The sequence below is a fragment of the Sebastes fasciatus genome, chromosome 5 (genome assembly GCF_043250625.1).
Source record: "Sebastes fasciatus isolate fSebFas1 chromosome 5, fSebFas1.pri, whole genome shotgun sequence".
Lineage (NCBI taxonomy): Eukaryota > Metazoa > Chordata > Actinopteri > Perciformes > Sebastidae > Sebastes > Sebastes fasciatus.
Genome location: NC_133799.1, coordinates 2,047,290 through 2,067,007, shown reverse-complemented (window position 1 = coordinate 2,067,007; position 19,718 = coordinate 2,047,290). Strand labels below are relative to the sequence as shown.

Genomic DNA, 19,718 nt, shown 5'->3' with positions numbered 1-19,718 from the left:
TGAATTATGTAATTTTGTCATTAATAATTTCCAATGCATATCTTTAAAACCAATCAAATTTGATTGCAAGAAAATATTTTAATTCAAATTGCTGCTGTTAAAAGTAAAATAAAATGTTTTACACATGGTGTCACATGGTGGGTCTAAATCACATGTTATGGTATTTTGTCATCGTAGAGACAACGGTGCTAATAGTAATACAAAGCCATTCTGTGTATTTTGTGTTCAAATGTTCTGTTCTTCTTCTATAGAAGAGGAGCAGAATGATCAGCTTTAGTATGTCAACTTAAATATGAGAGACATCAACTAGTGAGGCATATTTCCAGTGTTATTTTTGGGGCATTTCATGCTTTTAATAGCCAGACGACGGTAGAGAGATGACAGGAAATGAGGGGAGGGAGAGATGGGGGATGACAGAAATATAAATTTAAGGAACACAGTATTAAGAGCAATGAAGTGTCAGTTTTAATCTGAAGTTGAGTTTTGTGTTCCTTCTCCTCTCAGACTCCGATGACTCTCCTGGCTCCAGAGAGCGGACCGTGATCGTTCATGCCAGTCCCAACGTCACGCCCTCCAGCGAGGAGCTGGCCAGCCACCTCAGCACCAGAGACTCCGGCTGCCAGACGGAAGACTTTCTGATCTCGGGGGCGCCGTCTCGGAGGAGGATCAGGGCCCAGAGAGGCCAGGGAGTCTCCCTGTCCCTGTCCCTGTCCCACTCTGCAGGAAACATCTTGTGCCTGTCGGAAAGCGCCGACGCCATGTTCTCCGCCTCCGTGGGCGCACGCCTGCGCTCCCGAAGTCTGCCCAGAGACGGGAGCCGGGTGATGGACAATGGGCGCAACGACAGCGACGACGAGGAGGAGGAGCTGTCCCCCTTCGACGGCGAGGACTTCCTGTCTGGACCCGGGGAGTTGATCCTGAAGGACGGAGAGGAGAGCATGGACGACCAGAACATGTCCGAGCACCAGCTGGGTCTCAAGTACCAGCAGCTGTCGGAGAGTCCGGAGCGCAGCTGGATGGAGAGGACGAGGTCTCAGCTGCCCCGGAAGGCCGACATGGGCAGCTGTGAGATCTCGTCCAGCTCGGACACCTTCAGCAGCCCCGTCCACTCTGTCTCCGCCGCCGGGGTGCAGATGGACCATAAGGAGGACCACCAGTCCTCCAGTGGGAACTGGAGCGGCAGCAGCTCCACCTGCCCCTCACAGACCTCAGAGACAATCCCCCCAGCAGCCTCTCCACCGCTCACAGGCTCCTCCCACTGTGACTCTGAGCTCTCGCTCAACGCCGCCACGCACGCCAACGACGACCACACCAGCTTCATGCTGGACCACTACCACCAGGGTCTCAGGACCCAGCGGGCCGGCTCCTTCTCCTCCACAGCTATGGACATATTAGAGGAAGCGGGGGTCAGCACGCCCATCGAGGCGGAGTGGAGCTACCCCCACCCGGACCCACCGCGCTCCCAGGACCTGAGCCCCGAGCCCAGCAGGGAGGCCGAGAGCAGCCTGGGCTGCCCCAGCTTCACCAGCATGGCCACCTGCGAGAGCAGCTTCTCCGACAATCCGCCGTCGGAGAAAGCCGACACCGTGTCCCACTACTCCGTAGACAACGATGGCTACTACACCTCCATGCACTTTGACTGCGGTATAAAAGGGAGCAGAAGCTTCTCGTATAACTATGCAGCCCCCGGCTCCGACTGTGACCTCAGCGGTCACATGACTCTCGCGAGGCGCTGCCTCTCTTTGAGGAAACCAAAGGCGAAGCCGAGTCCGCCTAAGAGGAGTTCATCCTTAAGAAAGATATGCAGTGAGGGACACATCCCCGACGGTAAAGAACCAAAGATGTCCTGCGGGCAGCAGCTGTCCTCCAAGGAGAGGAGGCTGCAGCTGGTTTTATCCGGCTCGCCGAGTCGCTCCTCGCTCGCCAGAGAGCCGCTGGTGGTCTGGGGCATCGAGGACTCGGCCGATCTACCCGACTTAGGCGTGTTTAGCTCCACAGATGCTCATTCGTTTAAGGACGAGGGGATCGTACAGTCAGACTACGCAGATCTGTGGCTCCTGAACGATTTGAAGTCCAGCGATCCGTACCGCTCTTTGTCCAACTCGAGCACGGCGACGGGCACGACCGTCATCGAGTGCATCAAGTCGCAGGAGAGCTCCGAGTCTCAGACGTCCCAGTCCGACTCCAGAGCCACCACGCCCTCGCTTCCGTCGGTGGACGGAGACTTCAAGCTTACGTCTCCAGAGAAGCTGGCGGGCCTGGCGAGCCCGTCCAGCGGCTACTCCAGTCAGTCGGAGACCCCCACCTCCTCCTTCCCCTCCGCCTTCTTTCCCGGACCGCTGTCACCATCCAGCGGCAAGAGGAAGCCCAAAGTCCCGGAGAGGAAGTCGTCTCTTTCGTCGCTGTCGCTCGGAGCCGCCTCGAGGAGAGACCTGGAGCTGCCCATCATCCCGCCCTCACACCTTGACCTAAGTGCCCTTCACAGCGTCGGCAACAAGGCGTCAGCGTACAGGCCGCAGATCCTTCACCAAAACAAACAGAAAGCTCCTGTAGCGCCACCTAACTTAGAGGTGTTCAACGCCCGTCCCATGGCCATCACCCCCACCGTGCTGCACTCAGTACACCTCCGACCTATCAGCCAGGAACAGGAAGGAAGCCATGAGGACACTTCCAGACTCAAGTGTCCCACTGTGAACTTAACTAGCACACTTCCCTGTAACGACTCTGCGGCGCTCGAGAGTCCGCTGTTATATCAACGCCACGCGCCCTCCAAGGGGTCGTGTGAATTGATGTTTACCTCAAGCGAAGAGCTCGCAGACGGAGACGCAGCGTGTCAGAGCGACAGAGAGGCACCAGCGTTAGACGTCCCTGAGAGGACCAGCAGTCACGAAGCAGAGACGTTCAGAGAGTCGGTAGAAACATCTGGAGACTCAGAGCCTTTACAGCAGCAAAGACCTGAAGAAGAAGAAGAAGAAGAAGAAGAAGAAGTAGAAGAAGAAGAAGCAGGTCCTCCTCTCTCCGTTCAGCACGGTTCACCCCATGGGCAGCTGCGAGATCTCGTCCAGCTCGGACACAGTCTTGATAAAGTGCCTGCTGCTGACGGCCAATCAGAGGCCACACAAGAGAGTCCAATCAGTGACGGAGGCGGCAAAGAAGAGGAAGATGAGCCATCAGGTGCTTCAGCACAAAGTGCCTCTCAGGACGTAAAGGAGGAGACAGCAGAGAGCGAGGACTACTGCAGTAAAGGTACGTTATCACTGATGCATGGTGATATCAATCTTTACATTTGTGGTCGTGTACAGCTGAGATTCACAAACCCCAGGCCGCATCCGATAGTTTTCCGCTTTGTTTCAATCTTTGTTGTGGCAGCACTGTCGGCTGCACATTCTTTCTTTACCCCCAGAATGAGAGGTCATTTCTCCCTTTCTGTCATTAATATCAGTTTCTAACTCAGTATCAAGGTTTATCTGTGAGCCGACATTGCGTAATGTTCTCACAGTCAATGTGCGTCCACTAACAGTTCTTGTTTTTGCCACTGACAGGCTCAGATTGTTATTTTAAGAATCTGACAGCATTGTGGAAATGACCCTACAGAGAAATAAAATCTTTTTCTGACCTTTCTCTTGATCCGGTCTGTTGGTTAACGTGTTCAAGTCCTGCTGAAGAAGAAGTCTTGTTGTGAAATCTGAATATCCGTATACTCTGTCTGAAATAAATATGAATTCAAAGACCTCATCCACGTTGTGGAAATCATCTAATGTAATCATCTATTCAGCCATGACATCGAAATTAACACTAAGCTACTCTTTCTGTAGTCCAACACAACAAACACTCACGTTTCCACCATGGATGTATTACACTATTCCACCACTGTCTTCTGGTACGACGTCACCTCGCCAGATTTCAGAACGAGACTTCTCTTTGAGCGAGACTCTTTATAATAACAATCAGAGCCTGTCATGGCAATAACAAGCACTTTTATTGGACGTAAATGATGGTGCCAGCTTGCCCTGATAGCAACATATAGCAGCCCATGAGCAGCTGCCGTCTACAGCGCTCTCCCTCCATACTGGACCAATCTCAGAAATTGTTGTCCCTATTAATCACTTACACAAAAAAAAGGGGAAAACAGGGTCCAGGTTGAAAAATATTGAGGTTACCCTTTAAGTTTGAGCTCATTGCTTCTTTTTAAGAGGTCACTGGTGACCTCTGGTGTAGAATATAAAGTGTACCGTATGTTGTATATTCACATGTTGATTGTGTTCCCAGACTCTCCAGCCAGTGATAACACAGCGTCTCCTCTGAGCGATGAGTCCCGACCAGAGGACGACAGCGTGTTTCTGTCCCCCACCAAGACTAGAACCACTGAGGACCTGTTCGCTATGATTCACAGGTACTGTAGGCCGTCAGGATCGCCGCCTCTTTGTCTTTCAGTTTACAGACGTCCTCACTTTGATTTCTTCATGTTCAGGTCCAAGAGGAAAGTGTTGGGCAGGAAGGACTCCTCTGAGCTGAACGTGAGGAACCGCCTCGGCGCTGCCTCGGGGAACACGCCACCCAGCAGCACCGCAAGCTCCCCGGTCCCAGTGGCGGCGTCGCCCTCCTCCGCCGTGACCCCGCCGGGCCTGCACCGAGTCCCACCGAGTCCCATCTACAGGAACGCCAAGAAGTCCAGCACCTCCAACGAGGAGTTCAAGCTGCTGCTGCTCAAAAAAGGCAGCCGCTCCGAGTCCAGCTACCGCATGTCGGCGACGGAGATCCTCAAGAGCCCCGTCGCTCCTAAATCTGCCGGAGACTCGCCGATGATGGAGTCGCCCAGACAGCCCGAAGAGCCCGCCTCGCCCCTGCAGCACCAGTCGGGACCAGATCAGATCTCCAGCCCGTACCCCAAAGCCAACGCAGAGGGCTTCTCCCCGAAACCCTTCTCCTCGCCCGCTTCCTCCAGGCAGGGCCGCTCCAGGATCCCGCCGCCCGCCAACAGCAGCAGGTACGGCGTGCGCGGTAGAATGTACTCGGTGCCCATGCAGGCGATCTCTGAGGGCGAGACGGAGAACTCGGACGGGAGTCCTCACGATGACCGCTCATCACAGGGCTCCACGTAGAGAACAGAAGGTATGAAATGATTTTAGTTTACAGTAAAAACAAACGGACCAGAATAATATATATAAGAGATGATGATGATGATGATGATGATGATGATGATGATGTGGTGAGGGCAGCAGAACCATGTTACTGTATACACAACAACATTTAGGTTAAAAAGAATCATGAACTGACTAGTTGAGTTTTATAGATGTTTCCTTTTGGTTGTTCTGTGGATGATTTAAATAATTTTACTTGTGTTCAAAAATGTTTTATACACAGTAAGAATATTATTAGAAACAGATTATTTAGTGTTCTGTAGAAACTGATGAATAGAAATGATGAGCAACACATTATTCTGCAGGAAAAAAAAACAGGCTTACATCAGAGTCCTGCTCGGGTCTGGTTTTAAAGACCCGCATTAGACCCGGCACCGTGACGTGAAACACCGTGACGTGAGACACCGTGACGTGAGACACCGTGACGTGAGACACCGTGACGTGAGACACCGTGACGTGAGACACCGTGACGTGAGACACCGTGACGTGAGACACCGTGACGTGAGACACCGTGACGTGAGACACCGTGACGTGAGACACCGTGACGTGAGACACCGTGACGTGAGACACCGTGACGTGAGACACCGTGACGTGAGACACCGTGACGTGAGACACCGTGACGTGAGACACCGTGACGTGCGACACCGTGACGTGCGACACCGTGACGTGAGACACCGTGACGTGAGACACCGTGACGTGAGACACCGTGACGTGAGACACCGTACCGGCCCGCCACCCGTTCATATCACCAACTAGGTCTACAACCCGACCCGTTGACAGAAAACCACAAATACTACAATAATAATCTGGTTCGACAGAACATTTAAAGTGATCATTTAGGATCATTTCATCATGTGAAACTAAGACAATATATTTTAAAACAAAGGTAATTCAGGAAATACAATTTAAATGAATATTTTATCATAATATTGCCCATTGTTAACGAAGTGTCTCTCGTATCCCAGACACACTATGCAATCATTAAAACATTAAATTATTATAATTATCATTTTCATTTTATTTTAATACCCTTAGTTAAGTTTTCAAATATGCAAAAACAGTACAACTTATTCCCACTAAAAACTCAGTAATACAATAAAATGCAATACACAGGAAACAGAAAACAAGGATCGAAAAAAAACATAAACAAAATAATAATTATATAAATAACATTGTTATTATTAATAATGTTATTATTTTTATATTATTATTATTATTATTTATACTAATACTAATAATATAAATAAATAACATTATTATTGGTATTATTATTATTATTTCTAATGATGACAATGATGATGATAATAATAATAATAATGTTATTATTTATTTATATTATTATTATTTATACTACTAATAATAATATAAATAAATAACAATATTATTGTTATTGTTATTATTTTTATTATTATTATTTCTAATGATGACATCATGACGATGATGATGATGATAATAATAATCATAATGTCATTATTTATTTATATAATTATTATTATTTATACTACTAATAATAATAAAAAATTATGATTAATGATAATAATTAATATTTTAAAAATATAAATAATAAATGACAGTAAGAGCTATATCAATGAATTTTCTGGAACTCTGACTGGATCTAACGGGATTTGTGTATCTATAATTTTAATCAGCGTGTCTCATAAGACCCGTATGATATTTGATTTATTCAGAACCGAACCAGGAAATAAAGTTAAGACCAACAACCGCCAGAGAATCACCTTTTTTTTGCGGGTCACCCGGCGGGTCACCCGACCCGACGCAGGACTCTGATTGTTTGGTTAGTTTATGGCACATTATCCGAAGTCTTCCTTCAGCCCATCTACACTTTATTAATGTTCAATCTGAGCTGCATTTTTATCTTGTTAAATATATATATCGGAGTAACTGTACGTATTCTGTGAATACCTATGCAATTAGACACAGAGTTTTTCACTTTTCTTCAAGCCACTAATAACTTTTGATACTCCCCAACGGATCATGAAGCCTCAAAGCATCTCTGGATGTGTTTGTATATTTCACTCAGTCCTTTTAAAAGCGTATTTGTAAATTATATCAAAGATATTTAAAAAATTCTCACGCAATAAGTGATCAGAGGAAACGTGACAATCTTCAGAGGCGAGGAGGGAGCAGGTGTTAACGGGGGACATAAAGAACAAGTGATCAAAGAGTCGGAGGAGGTGAAACAGGAGCGCCGGAGGAGAATTAAAGGAGGTCGTGTGTTTGTTTTCTGGTTTGCTGACTCGGTGTGTGTTTATGATATTGTTGAAAGAGGCGAGTTGAACGTGTTTCAGGAGGATCAAATATGCCTTACTGTACTCTCAGCAAGAGACGGAAGGTGACGGAGCAGCTTCAGCAGGTGATTTAGATGGAGGACGTAGGGTTAATTAAATATGGAGCGGTGGTGATAATCTGTGATGAAAAAGAAGAAAAAAAGTTCTGATTTATCGACGTGGCATCTGCTGCTATTTCGTACCAAACGTCTTTTTTATTCCCCGTCAGAATAAAACCTGCAACAATCTAAATATATTTATTTTTATAACTGACACAGAAAATCTCCGTTTGCTCTCTGATTTGGTTAAATAACCTAAATCTTTAGATGCAATGAATCGCTAGAATTATTATTAATTTTTAAAAGAGACAAATTTTAAATTCAGACGCTGGTCACAGAGACAAATAGGAACTCATTAATGTCATTAAAAGAAGCATTATAAGCTACAAGAGAGGTTTTAACTAGAGCTGCGACGATTAATCGATTAGTTGTCGACTATTAAATTAATGGTTTGAGTTTCCAGCTTCTTAAATGTGAATATTTTCTGGTTTCTTTACTCCTCTGTGACCGTAAACCTGCAGCCTATCCTTCGTTATAAATTATTCCTAATTTTTCGTGCGTTTTCCTACGAATGTCCAGCAACACGTGTCGATTTCCTCTCGTTACGTGCATGCAGTCTTTTCAAAATAAACTTGCGTCTTCACAGGAAACAAGTTTGGTTAGGTTTAGGCAACAAAACAACTTAGTTAGGTTTGGGAAAAAATGGTGGAAGTGGCATTACTTAAGTACGGAAGATTGTTCGACAATAAATCCTTCGTTAGTTGCAGCCCTAGTTGTATCCCTCACGCTATGAGTCTTTATTTTGTCCCACATATTCACATTATGAGTTTATTATAGGAGTGGTGGTACTGAACCATTATGCAGAGCTGACGGAGTCTACGGAGCCATATTACCCTCCAGGTTTACTGTAAATATCTGCTTCAGTTTGGCCTTAATGACCCTCCGTACTAACGTCATATAACAGGGTACACAGTGAACCTTCATTCCAACCTCTTTTCTTTTATTATTTTAGTTTTTGTTGCACTGATACGGTGATGTTTGTGAAGTTGCATCTGTCTCTTGCTGTTTATCTGCAGATATTTATAGACCTTTACGATAACATCCACCCGCTTTAGGAGTGGACTAGACGCTTCTGCCAAAGGCTACAACTGTTCTCATCAAACTGTTTCTCTCTTCTCGTTTACGTGACTGAAATAAAAACCTAAAGAAGAACGACGACGACAGCGTAACTTCTGGTACTAGATGCAGTCCATCCTCTGTAGTATCAGCTTTGTATTTTTTTTTTGTACAAACTTGTAAATACGATAACTTTGTTGAATTGTTTCTTATGTAAAAAACAAACAAAAAACAGATGTTTTCAAAGTTTACATTGATTTCAGACCTTTGTATATTTTTGAGCTGTGGAACACTTTGTCTTGTATATTTATTTTTTAGTAAGCATCGTGGGACTCCCGTAGTAAATCCTATCGTGGCCGAGTGCTGCTGGAGCGCGGCGGGCTGCTTAGCAAATGTGTATAAGAAGACAAATAAATGTGACTGCCTTGAAAATGAATCTGATGGTAATTGTTCTTATTTTAAAGGTGCTATAGAATCTCTTTGTGTCGACGTCACGGTCTTAGCTGGAGAATGAAATAGTGGCAACAAGCTGGTGTTCTTTACTGGACTGCAGTCGCAGCTTTGTCTCCACAAGATGACGCCATTTCTCACAACAAAACAAGACTAATGGAAGGATTTGGTTTCACAGGATGGTAGAGAGAGAAAAATACTTTAAATCAAGTGTATTAAAAAATATGTGCTAAATTAAAACCCCAAAAAGCACTATAACTAATAATATTTATTGTCTAATTTAATAATTAAAAAATAATAGTAATAATAATAATTTGTATTCATATAGCAACAATATAGATAAATAAATTGTAATAAAATGATATATATAGATATATAATAAAAAATAAGTATGGATGATTTTTTTACTTTAACTTTGTTTACTTATTTTTACCTTTTGTGATCTTTTGAGACATACTGTTGTTGTTAATGTATTTTTTATCTATTTATATTATTTATTATTTTTTTAAATGTGACATTAATTGATATTTCTGTTTTAATTTGCTTCTTTATTTATTTATCTTTATATTAATTCCCTTATTTATTTACTAATAAACTTATTTATTTACTAATAAATAAGGGAATAAATATTTTATAATTTTCCCTTTTATTTATTAATGTTTTTATATTTATTATTATTTTTAAATTAACTTATTTAGTTTTGCATGTATTTATTTTTTATTATTTTTTATTTATTTTCTATTCTTTTTTTTTAATGTATTTATTTATTTATTTTTTTGCAGATTTGGCAAAGGTCATCATATCAAATTCAGAACATAATTTAGTGTCTGTGACATGAAATAAAAACAAAGAAAAAGGAACCCCACCCATCCCATGTTGGTCTTGGTCACAGAAAAGAGAAAAAATATTATAATTATTATTATCATTATTATTATGTAAAATAATAAAAAAGTAAATAAATAAAAAAGAAAATAATAAAAAAGAGAGAAAAAAATGTATTAAATTAAATAATTGATTTAGCTTTAAAAAGAAAAAAAAAAGAAAAAAAATGAAGTTAAGTGTAACGTTGAGTGAGAGTAAAATAGTAATGACAATAATACTGGTTGGTATTAAGGTAAGAGAGCTGGAGAGGGACATAGTATTTTTTTAACCAGGCTGTGAAATAAACACCTTGTGGCCATTCATTTGAGATGAACACTAGAGGGAGTTCCTCAGCTGAATCCACAGGAGGATGCTGGGTAATTTAATGCAAATTGGGTGTAAATTTAGATTGAACCTCTTTGTGTCCTGACCAGAGAAATAAAACAGCTGAGATCTTATTTAACACGTCTGAGCTGGTTCCTCTCTTCGGTTCATAACAGACTGTTGTAGTTACTAACACGTCGTTCTCTGCATGTGTTGTGTCACTTTTACAGCTCCAGTCAGAGTGAGTTCTCTTTGTTAGTCTGGATAATGTCAAACAGACAAAAACAACCTTGTTCTCCGTCGGTGCACGTCAGCTGAGTTCAGACTGTAAGTGAAGGAGAAAAAGAAGGTAAACAAAGCTGTGGACTGTCTGGCGGCGGGTAACCATCAGGGTTCACCGTGACCGTCAACCTTGACCTCCGTTAACCCTGGAGACCGGATGACTTGGCATGATGAGAAGTAGTGGTGTTCTCAATAGAAAGATCTGGGATGTATGATAATAGTAATGTTCCCAGACTGAGAATAAAGCAGCGACTGTAACCAGCAGGAACAGTCCGACCAGCTTTGATGGAGGACGTCTTTCTCTCACTGTTTGTCTTTGTGTTGTTCAGCTTTGAGTCACTGTTTGTCCTCTGGCTCTAAAGACAACAGCTCAGTAGATGTTGTACCGGCCTTCAAAGCAAACATGACTTTTATCATCGTCTGAATGTGATGAACATGAACTAAAGGCCTTCAGAAGAACACACAGCTTCTCAGCTGCAGATGTTAGGGACTGTATGACAATGATCAGATGGGAGGAAGTCAGAAAAGAGAGGGAGGGAGGGAGGTGTGATTTTTATTTTTTACTGAAGGGATATGGAGGACGGAACCTGACAAAATAGAAAATAAATAAATGACTCGATAAATAAATATGTAATAAAATGTAGCAAAGTAATATTAAAATAAATGTAGCCATTAATAAATTGATCATTTGTGTATTTATTTTAACCTTTTGAGACATACCGTTGTTGTTTAATATTATGTATTTTTTATTATTTTATTTATTATTAGTTTTTTTTTAAAATGTGACATATATTGATATTTCTGTTTTGATTTGCTTCTTTTTTTTTTTAAAGAAAAAAATATTTATTGGTGTTTTCCCCCGTTGTAAAATGCAGTTTTATATATAATGATAAAAAAGATCAAATAAAAAAGATAATAATAATAATAATAATAATAGTAATAATATTAATAATAATAATAAACTTTATTTATATATATATATATTTATTAATTTTATATACATATATATATTATATTTATATATACTTTTTTTTTTACCTTTTGTGATCTTTTGAGACATATTATTTCTTATTGTTTTATTTCTTATTATTTTTTTTAATTATTTCTGTTTCAATTTGCTTCTTTATTTATTTATCTTTGCATTATTCCCTTATTTATTTACTATTCTGTTTAATTTTCCTTTTTATTTATTCATGTTTTTATTTGTATTTTTTTATTTATTTATTAAGTTAGTTTTGCATTTATTTTTTATTTATTTTGCATTTGTTTTTAATTTATTTTCTATTTATTTTTAAATGTATTTATTTATTTATTTATATATTTATTTATTTATGCACGATTTTCCCTTTGCATTTTACCACTTATTTATTTCCCCAAACTTATTTATTTCTGTATTCCTTTCTTTTTACGTTTCTTTATGCTGCCTCATTATGTAAATGAGGGGGCTGTGTGTCATCAGGGGGGCCGTTGGAGAGTCTTTTACTCTTTTATGAGCACTAATTACTATTGTATGTGCCTGCTGTGTCCAGTCCATACGAAGAGACTAGCGGGGGACATTTAGGATCACTCAGCCTCTGATTTTGTCGTAGTGACTCATTTTAACAGTTGGGAGCTGATCCACATGATGAATTAGTATATTAATATATTATCTATGAGATCACCTGAAGGGATATCTGTCCAGACTTTAGGTGTAAACCTGTGTTCATGGTTCCAGCTCTGGTTAGGAAGTACAACACATGGTCCTGGTCCTGGTCTGAGCTTCCACAGTGTGAGTAATCCTGAGTGTAGCCGGTGTGGGGGGAGGAACACCGAGGAGGTAACCACACCAAAGTCCTGCACCAGGCCACCAGGGTATACTGGGAGGCTCATTATGGTGCATTAAACAGCCTCCCCGTGGAACAATGAGGGGCCCCGGGGCCCCGCGGCAGAGCCCCCGGCTGGCTGGGACTGATACGCAGACCCAGGGGATACTGCTCAGCCGGGCCTGTCACTACCACACTTTCATCCACAGCTGCCAAAACTCCACTCTGCTCGGCTTCTGTCATCAGACGCTCACCAGGGCGATACTTCCCAGAGTAGATCTGCTTAATATGAAAGAATAAAATACTGTTCATGTAGCGCTCCTAAATTATATCTAAGAGTTATTGTATCTCTGTGCATTAATACAACCTTCTTTTCATTACAATATTACTTTATTCTCAGTGACCCAAATGATCCTGCAATTCACAAGAAAGAATGGAAGATTTAAGGAGAGTCTGTAAATAGAGATTATGTTTAATTTCCTGCTTTCCTCTCCTGTTAATAATCTCACAACCTCTTCGGACTTTAGACCCTCAGGTTGGGAACCACGGCCCAGTTTACACTAGATGGATTTAATTACTCAGAAGTATACCGATTAAATACTGTATTCATGTCCCCAAATTATTATAACTACCAAATTCTTTGGAACATGTAGACCTGTAAGATAAAGCGTCATCTCTACTGTCTTATTTTAGACTGATGTGACAAGAACACACATTCTTTAGCAACAACTACATGGATCTTTTTCTTTCAAAACTCTTTTTATCTGTGTTTTCCCGTTGTAAACAGTAGTTTCCCAAAATAAAAAAAATAATTAAAATAAATGTAATAGTTAAAATAATAAAATAAATGTGTTAAAATAATAATAATAATAAATTAATGTGTGGATAATTTTTTCCTGAAACTATTTTAATTGGTGTTTTATTTATTTTTTATTATTGGTGTAAAATAATCAAATAAATGTACTATAATCAAATGATAATAATAAATAAGAAAATATAATGGGATATAGACATAATATTTGGCAAAAAACAGTAGGTACAAACAAGGCAAATATATAATAATAATAATAATAAACTTTATTTATATAGCACTTTTCTTAACAATTACAAAGTGCTTCACAACAATATAGATAAATAAATTGCAATAAAATTAAATAAAAAATAAACATATATTTATATATTCAAACACAGTCGTCATGGTAACTTGCAAAATAATTAGCCTTCTGTTAGTACAGTGAGTATTATTGGCTAAACAAAGGAGCAGGATTAAAAGCAAAATAATGAAAAAATAAGTATGGATGATTTTTTTTTTACTAATACTATTACTATTTATTATTATTATTATTATTATTATTATTATTATTATTTTCATTGTTAATAATAATAATAATACTCATAATAGTAATAATAATACACTTTATTCATATAACAACAATAAAGCTAAATAAATTACAATAAAATAAATAAATAAAAAGGAGGAGGAAGAAGAAGAAGAAGAGGGAGGAGGAAGAGGAAGAAGAGGAGGAGGAAGAAGAGGAGGGAGGAGGAGAAGGAGGAAGGGAGGAAGAAGAGGAGGAGGTGGAGGAGGGAGGAGAAGAAGAAGAGGAGGAGGAGGAAGAAGAAGAGGAGGGAGGAGGAAGATGAGGAGGAGGAGGAGGAGGGAGGAGGAAGAGGAAGAGGAGAAGAGGAGGGAGGAGGAGGAGGAGGAGGGATGAAGACGAGGAGGAGGGAGGAGGAAGAGGAGGAGGAGAAGAGGAGGGAGGAAGAAGAGGAAGGAGGAGGAGGAGGAGGAAAGGGAGGAGGAGAAGAGGAGGGAGGAGGAGGAGGAGGAGGGATGAAGACGAGGAGGAGGGAGGAGGAAGAGGAGGAGGAGAAGAGGAGGGAGGAAGAAGAGGAAGGAGGAGGAGGAGGAGGAAAGGGAGGAGGAGAAGAGGAGGGAGGAGGAGGAGGAGGTAGAAGAGGAAGAGGAGGAATAGGAGGAGGAGGAGGAGGAGGAGAGATGAAGAGTAGGATGAGGAGGGAAGAAGAGGAGGAGGAAGAGGAGGAGGAGGAGGAGGGAGAGGAGGAGGAGGAGGAAGAAGAGGAAGAGGAGGAAGAGGATGAAGAGGAGGGATGACTCTCTGACGGAGCTGCGCGCGCAGCCTCAGTCTGTAGTGGTTCTCTCTCTGATGGTCTCTCACTGAGGAGATAAATAGAAGCGTTTTATTCTATTAATTTACCGTTTTAACGGCTCTGACTGGGTTCTACCGGAGAGGAGCCGCTGTACCGGAGAGCTGCTGACGGTGCTCGGTGCTCTGCTCGGTGGTCGGTAGGTGAGTAAACGAGTCTGTTACTGATCAACTGGATTAGAATGAAGCATTAAAGGACAGCAGATGAACCGAGACTCTCCTGCTGAAACATTGAACCGGTTTAACGTTATCACGGTGAGTAACCGGGAGGTTTCTGCAGCTAGCAGCTCTATCTCCGGTTTAACGTTATAACGCGTCTTTATGTCTTTATTCGGTGATTTTACGCAGATAGATTATAATGCACTGCCGTTAAACGTTAAACATCCTCCGGTTTAACGGGACGGTTACATATTAATCTGATGCACGAGGACCCGGTCTGTCTGTCTGTCTGCCTGTCTGTCTGTCTGTCTGCCTGTCTGTCTCTCGGTTATCAGCCCGGTTAATGGCAGCGGAGCGTCACGCGCTCTCACCCTGCACGTTATCACCGTGTGATGTGGAGACGCGCGCACAAACACACCGTCACCGTCAGCCTCCTGCTGCTCTTCATCATGGAGACCAGAACCAGCAGAACCAGCAGAGACTGGATCATCATCATAATATTAATAATCATCATAATAATAATAATAATAATAATAATAATAATCATAATCATCATCATCATCATAATATTAATATATAGGGAGGATGGAAACACAGAACAATGTCTATAGTGATGAGATGAGATTCATCCTCAGATGACCCAGCAGAGTGTCTCAGGCCTGGTACAGCAGGCTGTCTGTGCTGATATTAATGTCCCATCACATGTGCATTAACTGGATTTTATCTCTGGTATGAATCTCTCTAATCTTCTGCAGGAACAGCCTCATCTGTCACTTAATAATGGACTTATTTACATTATAATGGAGCAGGAAAACATTTTCATTTCTAAGGTCTCTAATGAGTGACCAGATCCCAACAAACCAAATGTTGGACAAAGAGTATGTTTGTGTGGGACAATGTTGGACACGTTACCAAGGCTGAGAGGTCGTCTACAATGTTGATATTATAATGTCTATCTAACTTTAAAGGTCCCATTTTGTAAAAAAGTGAGATTTTCATGTCTTTTTATATTAAAAAGCAGATTTAAGTGCTATATAAATACTGTTAAAACTATCAAAAACGCTCAATATACGGAGAAATACACACAGCCCGTATTCAGATATTGTGCGTTTGAAACAAGCCGTTAAGATTTCTGTCCATTTGTGATGTCACAAACATACAATATTTAGACCATTACACCGTTTTTTAACTTTGTAATGCTTTATATATTTGTAGATTTGTGACATCACAAATGGATAGAAATCCTGACGTATTTCTTCGTGGATTCGATACTTTCACAGTATTTATATAGAACTTAAACCTCCTTTATAATATATAAAAACCATGAAAATTGTCTCTTTTTACAATATGGGACCTTTAATGCATCCATAGATCAGTACGTCTCTTTTTGAACCTCACATGAACTGTGTCATTCCATGTCGTATTCCCTCCCACAAAAAAGCTCTGAGAATCTCCTTCCACCAGCTTAGAAATACTTCTAAGTAGTTCCACAGTCTTTGCTGTAGCTGTTCTTCCTTTTCTTTCTGGTAATTTCCATCATATTCCTCCTAAATCTGCAGAGCTTGTAACTTCTCCGTTGGGAGTATAGCGCAGCAAAGACGGTGAAATGTTAACCTGCACTTGACACACGTGTGCTCAGTTTGACAGCAAACATGATGACAGCCTCCCTGCTTTCTTCACAGCCGTTGAATAGAAGCCAGATTTTGTTGAATGGGCGGCGAAGCTCGTCTGTCAGTGTAGTTTTTGCGGAGTGTCCCGGATCGTCGGCTCTAGTCTGCCCATGTCTGACGGTTTTCGGCTGATTCAGCATGTTGAATCGGCGGCGGAGCTCGTCGTCGGTGAGAGAAATCACTCTGATTGGCTGTTCAGCTTAAACCAATCAGTGCACGAGAAGAGAAACAGAAGTGAGGAAAGAAAACCTACGACTAAAGTCGAGAGGAAAAACACACACGGATATTTTCACAGCGACAACGCCGCTTTGTTTCATGTACGTATCATAACAACGGCTTGTATATCCACCGTCCTCGGTCTTCCTGTTTCCCGTTTTGAATGATGAATACAGACTACCGCCACCTGCTGGTGTGGAGAGTTATTTCCTCTCACGTAGGAGCAGAACGTACGTGCTAACTGGCCGTCGGCTGTCTTCTTTGCGAATTGTGTTCGAGTGCAACTTTTTGGCCAAGAGAAAGGAGACGTGAGGCGACGTGACAGTCGGCCTTCATCACCTCTAGTTATAATAAAAGCACAGCGGTGACGTGATGGTGCAGCCATCAGAACTATCACTATAATACAGTTTGTACTAATGGAAGTATTGCAAATATCAGGTGATTAAAAAGATAAATATATGAACAAATATAAATGCAGATTGTGCATAAGGCTGATATAGTACCCTGCAGAGCTTGAGGAGATTAGCAGGAGGACGACCAGCTGAATTAAAGGAGATCTGCTCTGATGATGTGGGAGCAGCAGCCTTCATCAGTGAGAGGATGTGAAGCTCATCATGAGGCTCCATGTGTCTCTCTAATGAGATGTAATTGGCTATTGGAGCGGAGGGGTGTTGAGGGCGATGACCTCTAGATCATCAGCCGTGCTCCATCCATCTCCATCCCCATCCCCATCTCCATCTCCATCTCCATCTCCATCCCTCCCCGCTGCTTCGCTCCGTCATGGTCTGAAATCAAACCCAGAGGACGTAGGACGAGGACACACAGAGAGGAGCTCTGCAGAGCAGTTTAATGTTGTTTTCTGGCTGCTATTGACTTACTGTAGTGGAGTAGGACATTCCATCAATGAGGCGAGGAGGAAAAAAGAGGAAATGTGGAAATCATTAGAGTAACGGGGACAGGGGAGGGGTTTCATCTGGCTCTCTGTTCCGTCTCTTCTTTACTCACTTAGCTGTTACTGGCTGCTGAACACAAACCTCCAACAGACGACGTGTTGCTGCTCGTATCAGTCTCTGTTCGTGTTGCATGTTTCCTACATTAGCTCATATTTAATGAAAACTCTATCGTCATGTGGAAATGATGAACTCTGTTAACAAGCTGGATTTAGGGAGATATTTATGGAAACAAGGTTGTGTTTCATGTCCTGACATATCTCAGACTCTTTATTCTGAATTAATGCCTGAGTACAGCTTTACACCGGTCTGATCGGGCTGTTTAAGAGGCGTTAACTTCGGACATATTTTCCACGTTTGTACTGGTCGTGCACGCGGTTCCATTCAAACTACAATTGAGGGTCCGTGTTGGTTTGGTGTTTCACATGTATGCGACAACAATAACTTCAAAGTGTGCAATAAGAACCCCCTTCCTGCTTCAAAGTAAAAAATAAATGTATAAATAAATAAATGACTTGATAAAAAAATAAATGTCATTAAATGTAGCAAAAATAATATTAGAAATAAACGTAACAATTAATTAATTGATAACATTTTACATAAATTGATATATCTGTTTTAAATTTATTTATTTATTTATTTATCTTTATGTTAATTCCCTTATTTATTTACTCTTCTGTTTAATTTTCCTATTAATTTCTTTATGTATTTATTTTTATTAATTTTTAAATTTATTTATTTATTTTTGTATCTATTTTTTATTTATTCATTTATTTTTGCATATATATTTAGTTATTTTTTATTTATTCCTTTATTTTTACATATATATTTTATGTGTTTTTTATTTTTGCATTCATTTTTTATTTATTCTTTTATTTTTACATATATATATTTTATTTATTTTTGCATTTATTTTCTATTTATTTTTGTATATATATTATTTATTTTTGCATTTGTTTTATTATTTATTTTATATTATTTTCAAATTTAGTTATTTATTTAGTTATTTATCTATTTATTTATTTATGCATGATTTTCCCTTTGCATTTTATCCCTTGTTTATTTCTGTATTATTTTCTTTATACATTTCTTTAATGCATTTCTGCCTCATTATGCAAATGAGAGGACTGACACTCGAAATGTGTCATGGGGTGAGAATGCATCGATAAACTAGCCGGCTAGATATGCCAGCCAGCTAGCTGCACTCCGTTCTCCAGTGTGGAACAAAACTGGAGCGTGTGCAGTCGGCGCACAGACATGCGGATGCGGAAAATATGAATTAGCCTTTAGATTTAGTTTGAGTTCATCTGTGACCACAGGGTTGGGTTATTTAAGTCCACTTTAACTGATTCGGTAAAGATGGACGACTGAAGACGTAGATTGAGCTGACTGGTGGAATCAAAGAGTAGTTTATTGATTCGTACGTGACGTCTTTCTTTGACCTTCCCTGTCTGTGATAACACAGAGACAAAGCAAAGTCATCCAGTCAGATAATGTTACGGGAAATAAAACAAAGATGACCGTGGTCTCTGTGTACTTTGGCTCAGTCTAGACGTCGCTGGTTAAACTTCCTTCTGTGTTCTCACATGATTCCAGTGAGCGGAGGGCGGAGCGGTGAGACCAACAGCATGTCACCCTGCTGCTGATTAACACCACCTGATCTCAATCTTTTTATTTCTTCTCATAGAACAGGAGAAGTTATTTCACCCTGACCGCTAAGTTAACTTCAGTTTATTATCTGTGCACAATCGGACCAAACCATCAGAGTCTGTCAGTCAGGGAGCTTTAAAATAAGAAAGACTTCTTTCAGGCTTCATCGTGTCACGGACCTCATGACCGTCTCATCAAACAGGAAATGTCTTGTCTCAAACTTCCTGGAAAGCATTTAGACCCATCGCAGCAAAACAGTGGAAAAATAGAATAACTTCCTGTTAAGGTTCCTAATTTAGAACATTAGATCCAATTAACCATATTTGGTCTTGAAGAAAGAGGAATAAAAAAGAAGGATATTGAGAGGAAAATCTACTGGAAGAGTTTTGCCCTATTTATATTCGTGTTAATTATTTTTTTTTTATTTACTTTTCTGTTTGATTTTCCCTTTTTATGTTTTATTAATTTTTTTAATTTCTTTTTCATATGTTTTTTATTTATTTATTTATTTTTGCATGTACATTTAATTTATTTATTTTTGCATTTATTTTTATTTATTTTATATTTATTTTTAAATGTAGC

At 40.6% G+C, this 19,718-nt stretch overlaps 2 protein-coding genes across 5 annotated transcripts in view; both read left to right on the top strand.

Annotated features, from left to right (window-relative positions):
* The window catches only part of nhsa (Nance-Horan syndrome a (congenital cataracts and dental anomalies)), an 88,893-nt gene extending 79,853 nt beyond the window's left edge, over positions 1–9,040 (top strand). For both annotated transcript variants that reach the window (XM_074636780.1, XM_074636781.1), the window contains 3 exons: positions 505–3,246; positions 4,270–4,393; positions 4,472–9,040. In XM_074636780.1, the coding sequence (XP_074492881.1) occupies positions 505–3,246; positions 4,270–4,393; positions 4,472–5,102 (3,497 nt within the window). In that variant the 3' untranslated portion in view covers positions 5,103–9,040. The remainder of the gene's footprint in view (positions 1–504; positions 3,247–4,269; positions 4,394–4,471) is intronic.
* Positions 9,041–14,376: 5,336 nt separating this feature from the next.
* The window catches only part of rai2 (retinoic acid induced 2), a 113,589-nt gene continuing 108,247 nt past the window's right edge, over positions 14,377–19,718 (top strand). Inside the window, exon 1 of one of the 3 annotated variants that reach the window (XR_012594078.1) lies at positions 14,377–14,635. The gene's annotated coding sequence lies outside the window, so the exon portion shown is untranslated. Of the gene's footprint in view, positions 14,747–16,092; positions 16,638–19,718 lie in introns of those variants that run through there. The other 2 variants (XM_074636806.1, XM_074636805.1) reach the window with 2 other exon arrangements.